The sequence below is a fragment of the Anguilla anguilla genome, chromosome 14, assembly GCF_013347855.1.
Source record: "Anguilla anguilla isolate fAngAng1 chromosome 14, fAngAng1.pri, whole genome shotgun sequence".
NCBI classification, from domain to species: Eukaryota; Metazoa; Chordata; class Actinopteri; order Anguilliformes; family Anguillidae; genus Anguilla; species Anguilla anguilla.
In genome coordinates, this window is record NC_049214.1 from 11,340,587 (window position 1) to 11,355,595 (window position 15,009).

General features: G+C 43.2%; 2 protein-coding genes across 4 annotated transcripts; one reads left to right on the top strand and one right to left on the bottom strand.

Moving 5' to 3' along the window:
- Window positions 1–112: 112 nt before the first annotated feature.
- On the top strand, window positions 113–6,607 carry ubxn8 (UBX domain protein 8). Of its 3 annotated transcripts, none has more exons than XM_035391706.1 (8): window positions 113–347; window positions 873–998; window positions 1,292–1,362; window positions 2,632–2,754; window positions 4,812–4,949; window positions 5,336–5,377; window positions 5,668–5,742; window positions 6,170–6,607. In XM_035391706.1, exons 1-8 carry the CDS (start codon window positions 263–265, stop codon window positions 6,338–6,340), a joined length of 831 nt encoding a protein of 276 aa, XP_035247597.1. In that variant the 5' UTR covers window positions 113–262; the 3' UTR covers window positions 6,341–6,607. The 3 variants fall into 3 exon arrangements, with proteins under 3 accessions (XP_035247597.1, XP_035247598.1, XP_035247599.1); XM_035391707.1 differs by having other exon boundaries at window positions 900–998; XM_035391708.1 differs by lacking the exon at window positions 113–347 and adding an exon at window positions 418–750.
- Window positions 6,608–7,250: 643 nt separating this feature from the next.
- Window positions 7,251–14,729, bottom strand: ppp2cb (protein phosphatase 2, catalytic subunit, beta isozyme). Its single transcript, XM_035391704.1, has 7 exons — window positions 14,177–14,729; window positions 10,699–10,908; window positions 10,279–10,452; window positions 9,663–9,752; window positions 8,768–8,929; window positions 7,681–7,799; window positions 7,251–7,377 (listed from the first exon to the last, which is right to left on the bottom strand). Exons 1-7 carry the CDS (start codon window positions 14,276–14,278, stop codon window positions 7,305–7,307), a joined length of 930 nt encoding a protein of 309 aa, XP_035247595.1. The 5' UTR covers window positions 14,279–14,729; the 3' UTR covers window positions 7,251–7,304.
- Between the last annotated feature and the right edge of the window lie 280 nt (window positions 14,730–15,009).

Here is a 15,009-nt window from a genome sequence, read left to right on the forward strand (position 1 = left end):
ACTGCTGTTTCCGAATCCATTTTTACGCCTTAAAATTTCACAATAAAAATGACCTCCGTGCTTGGTCGATCATAAGAGCATTTCATTAATAGGGGGCGATGTTAATGTTTCTCACCACCGATTCTCCCATGCAAAACAAGTGGGCGTGTCCAAACCAGGAAGAAAGTAAATACAGCTGGTTGAACTAGCTAGAGTTGCCTCGATGCTAAGATTAATGTTTTAGCTTGTCAGTAAGCGATATCTAGCTGCATGAACTAAAGAAATGACTACTTCCAAGACGATTGTGGTCTTCGGGATTGTGTCTCTGTCCCTTTTTTGCTTCGCATCAGTGAAAAATTCCAACATGGGTAACTAGCTAACCACAACTATCGATAAATTATGTTAGCTACTCTGCATGGTTTCTGAAACTAGCGTATAAGCCAGCTAGCTAAGTATTTATTTGTAACTGAGAGAAAAACATACATTATATTGATTACGTTAGCTATCTCGCGACCTGCTGAATGATAATTCCACAATAAGGAACAGCTGTGCACCCTCACATTTCGTATTTGTCGCTACATCTGTCGATAGCTAGCTAACTTAAGATGGCTGATTAGCTTAGGCGAACAATCTGACTTGATAGCACAATACGGTGATATGGTTTCGTTACCAAGCTGTTAAACTGCGTTAAAGACAAATAAGCTTCGTTAGCTTTCAACAATCTTCAAAAAACTATGCAAACGACGGATTTTTATGATCAGGACCAAATAAGTATGGACAAGATGTCAGATCTAGCTGACTGGATATAGTTGGCTACGTCATGTGTTTTGGTCATATCACAGTTTCGCAGGTTTGTCATGATTAAATTATTAAAATTGTATGTTCTGTTGCAGGAGTCAGGGGTGCATTGCTATTCGCAGGTCGAGGCTTGTTCCTATTGGGTTTGTCTGGCTGGCTGGTGTCAGTTTTATATCCTTGGCTGAGACCCTCCTCTCCTTCTCCTCGTAATCGCAGGGAAGGTAGGTAGAGTTCTGCATGCATAAATATATGAAATCTGATGCGCAATAAATGTATTTTGTTCAGTCAACTTCTATTTTGAACGTGTACTGACAATTTACAAAAATTGCATTACAAAATTTAAATGTCTAGCTTCTGCCTTTGCATGATAATGAATGTAAAGTTTACAAAATTGTGGGAATGGGGTACATTTTAGCTTAGAGATCTTATTTAGACCCATCATCTGAAAACAGAAATGGTTAGGTGTCTGACCTGCACTTATGTCATGAGCTGCATCTAAATGTCTGTTCTTTAGTGCCTGATGAGGAGGTGAAACGGAAACGAGACTTGGCCAGGAAAGAACAACAAAAGAAACATTTAGAGAAGGTAACGTGCGATGGAGGAAGGTTCTGTGTGGAGCAAGTTTGGCGGACACATTGGCATCATCTTTGCGGTTTAAAATGCATTTAAGAAAAGTGTGGAGAGCACAACTGAAGCTTCTTACCCCAGGAAGTCAAGATGTGACCTGATGAAACTCAGCAAATAGCCATGTGATTGATGCAGAAACCTGCGAGACTGCATTCTTTAGTAATGCTGGATGCACAATATTATATGAATGTACTTGCAATGACTTGGTTTCCACTCCAAGCACTTGTAGGTTGTAAAACCCTCTTGGTGTCACAGAATTTGGTATGTGTTCCAACCCCATTTGCCACACATACTTATGATATGGCTTCTGGTCTGCCATTTGGTCCTGTGTATTGCTAAACGCACTCTGTGTTAAGAATCAGTTTGTGTCGATGTGTCACTGGTGTGACATCTGTTGCGTTGAAAAGAAGGGGATTGTGTCACACAGCTAGTTGAAAAGATGTTTTGGAGCCTTCGTTTAGTTTCAGCTGATTCCTTGAGGCAGTTACTGGTGGTGTTAATGAAGTGTCATCTTGAAAGGATCATCTTGTACGTATGAATAAATCCTCAGAATCAAGTCAATTGTGGGTATGTGAGTTACGATCTCCACTGAGAACCAAGGGGTTCTCCTCTGCTTATTCTAGGGTACTGATATTCTCCTTATTGGCTTGTAGGTTTTTATTCAGCCTGAACAGTTGATGAGTAAGTTATACATATACAGGTCCTGTGTTTATTTTGCATATGCAGCTTGTGATGTTTTACTTTCAGAGAAGTAGGAATTGGAAAAAGAGACAAGTCTGAGCACAAAGTTGCTGGGAAAAAGATTAGATTCTTAACAATGTGTGATCAGGGGAATATATATGGATCATGAAAAAAGCCTTTGTGAGCCCTGCACCAAAATACAAGATGTCATGCATACTGTCACCTTGTGGAAAATACAGGAGCTCAGCCAGCCATGGAGTATATTGGAAATGACCTAAAGAACAATGTTAATGGTGACTAGTGGTTCCTTTCTGGGTATACATCTGGTATCCCTTTGGAAATGAACAGCTAGTAGCCAGAAAGTATCCACCAGTCACTGGGTGTTGTTCTCTTGGTCAATGCTACTACGATACTTCATGAGGTACTCATGTGTTTTCTTATCCTTAGTATATTGTCCTTGGTCTCTTACGAGAGCAGTGGTCTACACAGTGGTAGGGCCTTGGAGTTGGTGTTGAGCTTGTGCTGCTGTCTTTGTCTTCCCTTAAGGCCACTTCTTACGAGGAGTCTGTGCTGAGGCCTCGGAACGAGTCCAGGCTGAGGCAGAGGGAGGAGCGTTTCTACCGCATGACAGGGGAGGCCTGGAAACTGACCCAGGGGCAGCCATTAGGGGTGAGGAATAATTTATACATTTAAAAAAATCCTTAGTTGTGACATTTTTCTCCTAATTTGTAATGCCCTGTTTTCTTTGTAAGCTTGCCTCATCGTTGTAGTTTTTTCAAATGCATACCCAAGGATGGACATCCATTGTCACGGCACTGCTATGGGCCTCAGAAGTCTGATGTAACACGGAGCAGTACTTTTACCCATATATGGCTTTTTGGATCAGAGGGTAATTTCCCTATGGAGAAAATAAACGAGAGTTTCACATAACCGAACCCAGTCACAGTCTGTGAGTTAAACTGGTATTTAAAACTTATATCGCGGTAAATATATTTATTGTTGTTATTCTTGCTGTTCTCGTTAGTAATTTCCTTAAGTTAGCTTTTTGTTAGCAAAATAATTATTTTGGTTGGAAAGTGGCTTCATAATTCATTGGATCCAGTGCCATGTAAGAGAGAAATGTGTCTGGGTAAAAACGTCCAACTTTTAAATGCCAGTTTAATTCACAGACTGTGACAGGGACAGTTATTCTCCATAGAGAAATTGTTATTTGATCCAGAAATACATATATGGGTAAAGGTTTTGCTCTGCCATATGTCAAACTTCTGAGGCCCATTTGCCACACCCATTCATCAATATTCATAAATATTCAAATTGGATTTATTTGGTTTGAAAAGTAGGGAGACCTTACAGTGTTAAAAACATGTATCTCACCATCTGAATCAGATTCCAGTATTGTCTGTGTTATTTTGTTAGCTGTGTATTTTATGCTGTATTCACATCCTTTAATGAAGATTCATAATGAGCCAAAGCTTTGAGGTTCAACAGTAGCAGAATTTGAACTTTGAACATTAAGAATAATATTAAGTTGATCACCTGGTTAATATTGACACCATGTGATGATGAACCTAGATTTAACCAGAGATGCCATTGTGGTCTCATTATTAGTGCAAAAATGTCTGACAAGCCCTGTGCCCTGATGTAGGTGAAACAACATAATTAATAGAAATATCACAGGCTGCAGGAACAATCAGTATTGTAGTTCTGAGTCAGACAGATCTATGGTTTGAGTCACCTAAGATTGCAGTCTATCTGAGACTGTTTAGCTCTGAGATCTCGCCAGGTTAGAAACTGGCCTGCTGCGGAAAGTCCATATGGCATGTGACAGTGTGCCCTTGCTTAGTCCCGCCTCAAGCATGCTGATTTCACAGGAGCACTGCTCTTTTGATAAGCGGGCACATTGCTTCCTATTTCTTGGAAGGCTTTATATTTAACTTGGTAAATATCAGCTCTGCCCAAGTACTGTTCTTACATGCATAAATTAATCTTTAATTTGCTATTTCTATGCGTGTATTGAATCTACATGTTTTATCATGTCCCACTGTCCACTAACAGGACAGGTAAATAAGGCACAGAGACAAATTCTTTCACAATTCATTGTCGGTCAGCTAACAGCTAACAGAGAGGGAACACTGACGCATTTCGGCTGTAAGGTTTCCAAGAGCACTCTGCAGCTGAAACGCGTCAGCAATCCTTCTGTTAGCTGGCTGAAAATGAAGCAGTGATTATTTTCTTATTTTTATTTTTTGGAGACCAGCATGCTATATTGTACCATTTGAGATGTGCTGTCTGTTACCAGGACATGTATAGTTCTGTCTGTATTTGGACAGTGACACAATGTTTGTCGTTTTGGCTCTGTACACCAGCACATGAGATTTCAGCTGAAACAATGAATGAGCTTAAGTTCAGACAGCTCTAATTGGAGGGTATTTACATCAATGTTGGGTGGTACGTGTGACACATTTTGTACATAGTTCCCCCATTTTAGGGGCCAACAGTAATTGGACAAATTGACTTAATCTTAAATTTGTCATGTTTAGTACTTAGTTACAACTCTTTGCAGTGACTGCCTGAAGTCTGCAACCCATAGACATCACCAGATGCTGGATAGCTTCCCTGGTGATGCCCTGCCGGGCCTGTACTGCTGCCATCTTCTACACATGCATACAGCAGCATACAGTCACCTTTTTCTTGTTGCTGTAAACGGTACTTACCTTATTGGGTAGGAAGGGGAATCACCTGAGCCGCAGTCAGAGGAGGAGGAGGGGAGCGACACCCCAAATCGACAGGCTGTGAGGAGGAGAAAGCTGCCGGAGAGTGCCACCAGAGCCCCTCCGCAGCCTGAACGTCCTGTGGAAAAGAGGGTGAGTGACCCATCAACGCAGAGCTGAACACTGAGCCCCAACACCGCGACCACACACAGGGTGCAAACTAACGCACAGAGATGCACGCATGCTCTCATACAAGCGGCAGGACACGTATCTGTGCACACTCGCTTGGACTATATGAACACATGCGCTTGCCTCCTCAAGTGATTAAAAAATGAGCATAGCAGTTGTCCACAGTTGTCTGTGCAGCCTGATGAATGGCAGTGCTAGCTGGCAGAAACTGGGCCCGTCTGGGTTAAATACGTTGAATTTTCCTCGGCCCCATGCTAAGGGATTTTGGATTGATTCGTATCTGAGCTTTTGTCTTGCATTATCGTTCACGCCAAAGTGATAGTCTTTCCCCCCTGTGTATTATTGGACAGGTTGTGGTTTTGCCAGAAGAGCCACCAGATGATGCTGAGGGGGTGAGTGTTGCCTGTCACGGGGCTGCAGTAAAAATAACTGGAGTTTTTTTTTTTTACCTGTGAGGTAGTACTTAAACTTGAGATGGAAACATTCCGACAACCATAGACATTGGGCTTAATTGAAATGGTCTTATCATTGTTTGCCATAACCAGCAGCTGAGAACATGTGGAGACTGTAAGGCAAGTGTGTGCAGGACTAAATGTTGAGGAGTTGCTTAGTTGCACAGTGTGTACATTACACTCTGTTGAACGATTGAAAAAGTAATGCGCACATTTCCATCCTTTCTCAGGTTGTGAGGGTGGCTTTGAGGTGTCCCAGTGGAAGAACAGTCAAGAGGAAATTTCTAAAATCTGACAACTCTCTGGTATTCATCATATCCCTGCCTCCCTTAACTGAGAACATTCAGGCTCTGAATTTTTCTAAATCTGTTTTTATTTCCATCTTTCCTGAGCTGTAAAAAGTGTATTATAAATGCTGTCTTGCTAGGTGAAAACTTGTGCTGCGTATTCTCTGGGTGGAGGTGTTAACTTTAAGTTTTATCACACCTCCCCCTGGCGGTGTTGCATCAGGCTGCCCTATGCATTAATCTGCAGTAACAATGTGTTGACACTAGAGGTCAGTCAAAGGTTATACAGGTCTGCAGGTGCAGTTGCACCCATTCTTACACTGGTTACAAGGGAAGTTATAGAATCCAAATTCTTGTGGTGCTGGTGGGGGGTGGAGCTAAACATATATTTATTGACTGAACTGCGACTAGATGGAAAAATAACACTTACTCCTATGCTGTGTAGGTCCTCTTGGACTGGATGCTAAAGACTGGGTATCATCCTGCGATCTACACCATCTGTACCTCCTACCCCCGCAGTCCCCTGGATGTGGGGAGGGCCCTGACCCTTGAGGATGCAGGTATCAAAATGGACACTGTCCTTAATGTGGAGGAGAAGGACCCCTCCATGACCTGAAGAAACAGTGCCAATTTCCCTGGTCTCAAGGGATATTTCTGAACAGTTTTCCCACGTTTGCCAAAGAGAGCAGGTAATCTGTAAGGACAAAATGGATTGCCAGTGGTAGTGCTGATCGTTACCAGAGTTAGAGTTCCCAGAATGGTCTAAATGTGTTTCTGTGCTATATTTTTCTTGAAATTAATTGGCGGTTTTGATGTTTTGATATATGGCTCCCCCACCCCCAAGTAAATAAAAAATGGGTTTTGTTCAGTTCCTTGAAAAACACTACAAGTATTACGAGCCAGTGACCTGGTGCAGTTTACGATCAAAAGTACTTTAATTTGTTCAAATACACCAAAGAAGATGCAATCACTTCATGACAAATATACAGAAAAAGATACAGTAAACACAATCGGTAAGATTAGACAAAGGAAAGGGGGCAGGTTAAGCAAGGGGTTCTTACACATGAAAGCATACACTCCCAAAAAGGAAGAGGTCTCTCCTTCCATTTAAGCATTCATTCCCACATAGTATAGTGTTTGGTGAAGTAAAGAGGGGAGAAAGGGAAAAGCTTGTGCATCATTATAAAATACTGTAGTACACATGCCTGGCATTGCCAACTCAAAATGTAAAATTTTCCAGTGAGGTTGAAAAAAAAAAAGCTAATTGTCACGTAGTTCTCTCTCAGTTTTTAAGTAATGTACAGCTCATGAACATAAAAGGACATTACTACGAATAGTATACAGCAGGCAATGTTTGACCGTTGAGCCCAAGGACGAGGTGTTGCGGTACCGAGACACAGGGCAGTTTGTATGTGTGTACTAAATGCTTATGGTGTATATGGCACACTTTGGTCCATGTTAGTGCTTTCATGTTGTATCGGATCCCACTTGGTAATATATGGTTCGTCGTGATTTTTCTTTTTTTTTTTTTTCTTTTTTGCGTTTGTCTTGGTGCGGTCCTACACCAGGTCATGTGACGTTTATAGGAAGTAGTCGGGGGTGCGTCTGGTGACGTGGGGCTCTCCGCGGCGAGGCGCAGGGTCAAACTGAAGGCTGTGGTAAGAGGAGACAAAGCAGAGTGAGCAGCTCCGACTGGAGCACACAAAACACTTTCTGCACACTTCACCTGACCTATAATCATTTTCATCTGCTTTGTTTGCTTATTACCAAACACACCTATACATCTCAGCATGGACAAACCACTTTGATTCTGAACTAAAAGTTTGAATCCAAAATACTTAAAAATATTGCCTGAAAATCTTCTAGTATGATTAACTCCATATTCCTCACATGGTAGTGTTTTCTGTGATAAATGAGAAACTGAAAGAAAGTTAGGAGGCGTAAAACTTTTCTTACAAAGAGTATTTAAGAGTGTCGTCCAGTTCCATGATGGCGGCTTGGTTGCCACAGCGATAGCAGTAGTTTGGCGCACTGAAAATGGTGACGACGTTTCTGTCATGACACCAGTTGTAACCCTGGAAGGGGACAAAATTTCGTTATTCCAGTAAAATCTAAATATGGTAGTCGCTTTACAGCCAGCAATGCATTTGTGTCACCACACAAAGAACACTATTCATGGTCCGGTCCTGACTAAACAAACTGTCAGCACTGCATGAAATGTTAAAACAAAAAGTACACGTGCATTATTGGGACAGCGACACATTACAATTATTCACTATCTTAGCACAAATAAAGGGAAAAGGAAGTATGTTTTTCGAGCTGCTTTTAAAATATTTTCCCCCCCGTTAGTTCAACAGTCACTGTCTTGTTGGCCACAAACACAGAGAGTATTCAAGGAAAATGATGCGAGACTTCATGAAAGACCAATGAATCGCTTCTCCTTAAGTCACGAGACTATTCTGTGGGCAGTTTATCCTCAATTCATTTAGACAGAAAATGGTACTGTCCCACAGTTGCTGGCTTTCAACAGACACATCCCTATCACCATTTATAAATACATATTACAGGGAGGCCTTGATTCACAACTTGAGTGTGTGACTTCCTTGCACTGGGGATTCTATCAACCGTTATTTCATGCACTGTTCATCCTTTCAACTAATTTGATCAATTTATCGTTATTATGAGGAGCAGGAAGACAGCACAACTTAAACTTGCAACCATTAATCAAAAAAACCTATCCTCATCTAAATGAATAAAGTAGCTTCTATATCTGGTAGGTCATGCAGACCTACCATGCCCTGAATGTGTGCCCCTTTAGTTAATCCCCAGAAATCTTGGCAACAGTGGTAGGAACAGTGGCAGCTGGATCTGGGGCTTATGAGGTCATGGGTCTGATCCGAGCCACCGATCAAAATCCAAAAGAGTGCTTTCGTGCCCTCCCACAGAACCCAAGCTCCCAACCAGACAAGCTTACTCAACTCTGACTGGTCAATAATTAGGCGAATTACCACTGCGGGGTATAGCAGGAAGGGGCCGGGCTCACCTCCATGACGAGCTGGTGGGCGCGGGACACGAGAGTGAGGCCGTTGGCGTGGTTGAAGGTTTCGGAGATGTCCTGTCCGAAGGTGTATCCAGCCCCTCGGGGGGAGATCCCCCAGCCCCCACGATCGTCGGGGTCCGACCACAGGAGGTCGCACATGGGCCCCTGGAATGCGTTCCGGAAAGTTACACAGCTTGTTTTATAACAATTATATCAATAGCACCCTCTACCCCAACCCACCATTACATACTGTCGCTTGTTTTGGAACTCCAGTGTCAAAACGAACGCGTACGAAACGATACCCATGAACTCTGCGTCTACCCTCAGTCCGCCCCCGTAGTGACACCACCCCCATACTGACATGCCCCCATACTGACACCTCGGCCGTACTGACACCGCCCCCATACTGACATGCCCCCATACTGACACCTCGGCCGTACTGACACCGCCCCCATACTGACATGCCCCCATACTGACACCTCGGCCGTACTGACACCGCCCCCATACTGACATGCCCCCATACTGACACCTCGGCCGTACTGACACCGCCCCCATACTGACATGCCCCCATACTGACACCTCGGCCGTACTGACACCGCCCCCATACTGACATGCCCCCATACTGACACCTCGGCCGTACTGACACCGCCCCCATACTGACATGCCCCCATACTGACACCTCGGCCGTACTGACACCGCCCCCATACTGACATGCCCCCATACTGACACCTCGGCCGTACTGACACCGCCCCCATGCTGACATGCCCCCATACTGACACCTCGGCCGTACTGACACCGCCCCCGTACTGACATGCCCCCATACTGACACCTCGGCCGTACTGACACCGCGCCCTCTCTGCAGCGAGAGCAGGCGGAGGAGTTTCTGCCCATGACTGACCTCGTGTGGGACCTCTTGAAGACGGTCCAGAGCTCGGATGTGATCCAGTGTGTCTATCGAGGGAGAAAGGCCACCGTGCAGGCAGAATATCTGACAGGAGGGAGGGAGGGAAGGGGAGAGAAAGACATTGGCAGATTGGTGACAGGCACGTTAAACTTAAAAGTACAATCGAGGAGTCAAGCAAATGAAACGATTTATTTTTTGCCCCCAAACAACCCTGATATTTAATCTCTCATTCCGGAACGCGCAGCGGTATTTGTAAGCCTACCTTATCGCTGTAGTGCATTATGTCAAGTCAAGAAAGAGCACGCAGCAAAAACAGAAGCCTTGAGAATAATACATACACATATTACACACACACAGCATTGATGGAATATGCCTACAATACTTTATAGGCTCCCTGCTGCAGCACTTGTAATAAATTCTTGTATGAACTTAACAGAAAAAACAATAGCACATTCAGTACAAGTGACCTCACATAGTTGGTGGGAGTTAGTGTCCGTTTCATTCACTTGAGACTCTTAATTAAGAGCCAGGTCGTAGTCTCCCCCAGGTGAGCTGCAATGCATTCCTGTGTCTTCCGAATAAATTGGAATTAATATGCAGCTGGGCTCACCTGTCCGTCTACCAGGGCTGTCAGGGGAAGATAGTCAAAGAGGTCTGTGAAGTACTTCCACACGTTGGCGTTGCCGTACTTCCTCAGGCACTCGTCGTAGAAGCCGTACACCTGTGTGATCTGCCTGCTCTCGTGGTTTCCCCTCAATATCGTGATGCGTTCTGGGTAACGAACCTGGAGGTGAACAACGGAATTGAACACTTGTGACTAGGCTGTCCCAAAAAGAATACGATACGTGGGCAAGGCTATGGTGACTTGTGCTTGGCTGTGAATAACTCCCAGCCAACACTGGCTGGATTTGATCTCTTTTGGATGGACCAAAGAGAATCAGACACACAACACCTGAGCGAGAACATGACATTTTCTGCTTCCCTCTCGCTGCGGATAATTTCACTGGCTTCAATTCCGAAGGCAGCTCACCTTTAACGCGACAAGAAGCGACACCGTTTCCACCGAGTAGTAGCCTCTGTCCACGTAGTCGCCCATGAACAGGTAGTTGGTGTCGGGGGACTTTCCTCCGATTCTGAAGAGCTCCATGAGGTCATGGAACTGACCGTGGACGTCTCCACAGACAGTGACAGGGCAGCGCACCTCCTGCACATTTGACTCCTTGGTCAGGATCTCCTTAGCCTGGGGAGAAGCACAGAAGAACGGGCATGGCTTAATAGTGGTGAGTGCAACACCAACTGCACACAGGGTCACGTCTGCCGCTGTATAATTCACAATTGGTGAAATTTAATTGTCTTGTACAACCAGGTATAGCCTATATCTTTACTAACTTGGTAAGAGCATGGGTCATGACCAAATAGGAACCTTGGATCTTATCCAATTCTAACAAAAGAAAAAATGGAATCTGACACTGTGTAACTGGCAGAAATCAGGCTTGTCTTTTCATTGCACCTAAAAAATACTGCAATGGCAAAAACTGTACCCTGACTAATATACAAAAAGAATCCAGCTTACACAGGCTTTCAGTAAATTTCAAATGCATGTGAAGCTGCATGTCCCTAAACTAATGACCAAAATACAAAATAGAAAAAAGAAAGGAAATAATAAAATGTAAAAAATTAGGAAAGGGCTGCATAATTGCCTGTTGCGATTGCAGATCTGTTTGAGTGCCTGAGACTCTAGGCTATAAAATGTTATTCCATTGTTTAGATCCAAAAAAGATTATATCAGTTTTTGAATGGCCGTAAATCTAGTTTAGGTATTTGCACATCCAACGAGACGCTTTGCCAAAGCGCCGTTAGCCGAGCTAGTGCACGGGCGCCAGTATTTCCGTGGTGCCACGCGAGAGTGCATCTCCATGGAGACCTCTCTGCAGAGCGGCCCCACCCTTTTTCCTAGAAGCTTGAGAAGGAGGGTGTTTGTACACAGCAGAGCCCATCATGCAGGCATAGACCTGAAACACAGGACCTGCGTGCTGAACAGCACAGGCGGATTAGAACCAAGGCTGTGGCACTTGTGCTGTTATTACAGCTGACCTGTGGATTCAACAGCAATATGTTAACAATCTAGGCAACTTGAAGGCTGGTGAGTTGAGCTAGGCACGTCAATTGGTCAGAGAAAGGCACCATGGAATAAATGACAATCCATACAATTAATGTTTTTTTTAAGGGCGAGCAATACTAGCAAAATTGAGCCAAGATCAAAGTGATATGTACAATTCTGCATTATGGACATAGTGAAACCAGGTGCAAGAGGAATATATGGGTTATATACACAGTCATGTGGTAAACATGACTGTGTTTACTGTGTATTATCCTCCATGGTGTCCATATATGGCAGTGAAACAAGATTACTGATCAGCATGTCATCTTAAAACCAAGTAAGTGGACATACTTCACATAAACACCTAGCCAAAACAATCATGTGCCATTATGCCATTTTCCCATGTGTTACTTACTCTATAAATGTTAGATTATGTTTAGGTCTATCTTTAATTATGGAAGTCTTGTGGAGTGATGCCATTAAGACATCAAAACCAAGGCCTAGGGCAAAGAGGAAATTAAATGCTGGAAAGTATTAAGGACCATCAGAAAGGACCAACAATCAGCAACAGCATCAGCATTGTGGGACCCCGTCCCACATAGATACGTTTTGTGTGTGGACTATTTCAGAGCTACTTCAAAAGCATTTCGCAGACTGCTGTGGTAAAGCTCCCACATGAGTATGAGTGAGCATAATGTTGTGTATTCTTATATGCATTTCCATTCTTTTTTTGTATTTTACTGCTATCTAAATGTTTCAGGGAGTAGAGAGCACAAGCTACTGTCTTCATTTCACTATTGGCTTGTCTGGCCTCCCTCTCGATCAGTTACGGTGCCTGATTGCCATGGTAACAGATTGCTTCTTGGGAGATATTTAGTCTGGTTCACTGCCGGTGTGACATAAATGTCCAATGATAACTTGTCCTCCCAGTGTCCGAATGCAAATCTTATATAATTGTGGAAACCGATTGTAAATCAATACGCACAACTCTCCCATTGATAACCTTACATCTACTTGACAGTTACAGTTACTTTCGCTCTGAAGATAATTATTTCTACAGTCCATGTTTGAAAAGTCACATTCCCTGCAGAATTCCAACAAAACCTTATGGTGAGTCTGGATACAAATTCATCACCAAATATAAACATAAGCAGAATAGTGCCAACCAAGCTCTTTATTTGAATGTAAATCCCCTTCAAGAAAAATATATTTTCGATGTACTGCCTTAATACCAAAAAACAAAACGACTGGTATTACATATGTGAATAGCAATAAGGTGGAAAACAAAAACGAATCTTTCAACAAAACAACAAAAAAGATAAAGTGAACTTGATCCAAGTTGAGTGCACAATTTCGGTATATGAATGAGGGAAAAAAAGTGGGATTTAAAAAAATAAAAAAAATGACAGCATGAGAAAGATCCTACTTGTCTTTTTAAAAACAACTGTCAGAACCAATTTGGCATCAATCACTGATGTATGCCCATCGTGTGACGTAATGGAGCAAACCAGAAAGATTAAAATGTAATGTAATCCTACTTGACAACAGCCTATACTGTAGTACTAGTTCCACTTTGTGGAAATACTTTGTGTGTCTTCGGGTTCTGGTGGTACATGAGTGCGTGTGTTATTGCTCTTGTACCCAAAGCTTTTGGCAAACGGTTCCGCTGAAGGATGGAAAAAGATACTCAACCCCCTAATGTTAGCTACAGTCGCTACGTGCATATCCAACGTTACATTTTGTACATGCACCACCAGACCTTATGTCAACAAAGCGCACCAGCAGCTGATGAACTAGCCTAATTCTGGATAAACTCAATAACTTGTATACACCAAATATAACAGATATAACAGATGATCAACACAAGCTTGGTAAGCCAGCTTGATCAACAAATGTTTACAACGACCAATGTCTGATGCCAACGTTAATACATAATTAAATTAGTAAGATAGCTCGATACAAGACAATAAAAAGCAGTCAGACTCGATCTAGAGAAGAAACTGGAATCTGCTCTTTGTAACTTCGGACTAATTAGACTAGTCAACGTACTTCACTGGGGTAATAGCTATGTACCAACCGGCCGAGAACTAACGTTAGTCTAGATAAATTATCCGAGTAGTTACTGCCTGCTGCCTTGCACTGTCGAGCGATAGAGGCAAGCAAGCCAAGAAGGCTCGCTACTAAGACCGTATTTAAGAACCCGACCGTAGAAAAGTGCAAGATCAATCACTGACAGCTTGCAGAAATGTGATAAGACTGATTGTACCGCTGAGTTAATTAGCCAGTAAGCTATCGTTAACTAACAACTGAGACACATGCTAATATGTACATGTCAGCAATATCAAAATGGCCTTCCAATGGAGCTAGCATGCTAACATTAGCGAGGTCTACCCAACAAGTTCCTTACCTTCTCGCATAGCGTTCTCACTTGATTCTCCGTAAGCTGTTTGCATTCGTTCAGTTGTTCGACCCACTGGTCTAATTCCTTTGTAAATACTTTTTCTTCCATTTTAAAAAATGAAATGAGTTGGATATATGTTTAAAACGCCTTTACTTGCAGCTACACTGGAAAGCTAGTAGCTTGATCGCTACCAACGTTGGATCAATGTTTTTTTTTCGAAATGGGATGCAGGGGTAGGGGCTTTGGTACTAGCTACGTTCTGCGTGTGCCCAGATTCGGAATAGAAAACACAATAATATTAAGTTCACGCTGGCGTTTCTATGTTCACAATCATATGGTCCACGACGCCCCCGAGTCGAGTATGTGTCTGAGGGCACGTCGCTGTATTTCTGTACCGAAAATAGCTAGCTAGCTCCCTTTTCCCTCCGACCTTCCGAGGGAAACTTAGCTGTGTAATGGCCGCCCGGCTCTGCGTTCACCCCGCACGACGTCATCAGAGAGGCATTTCCCCAAGATCAACCGGGATCAACGCATTTCGAAAAACAAGAAAACGACGTTAGCTAAAGCAGAATGCTCCTCTCGTCAAAATCCCTGTTATGTACACAATTAATATGTCTGCGCCCTCTCGTGGTTCAGAAGACCATTCACATACATGAATTTTCCAGACCTCCGAACAAATGCCAGCGCTGCAGCCTGCACTCTGCACAAATAGCGGCGTTCAAATCGTTTGAAGGGCTGTTATTCGACTGAAGTTTGCTTGATATATAGGTATACAATAAGATTTTTTTTGGTGTGTGTGTTCCATTTTTTGCTCGTTGTGCAGGTTATATTTATAAGGT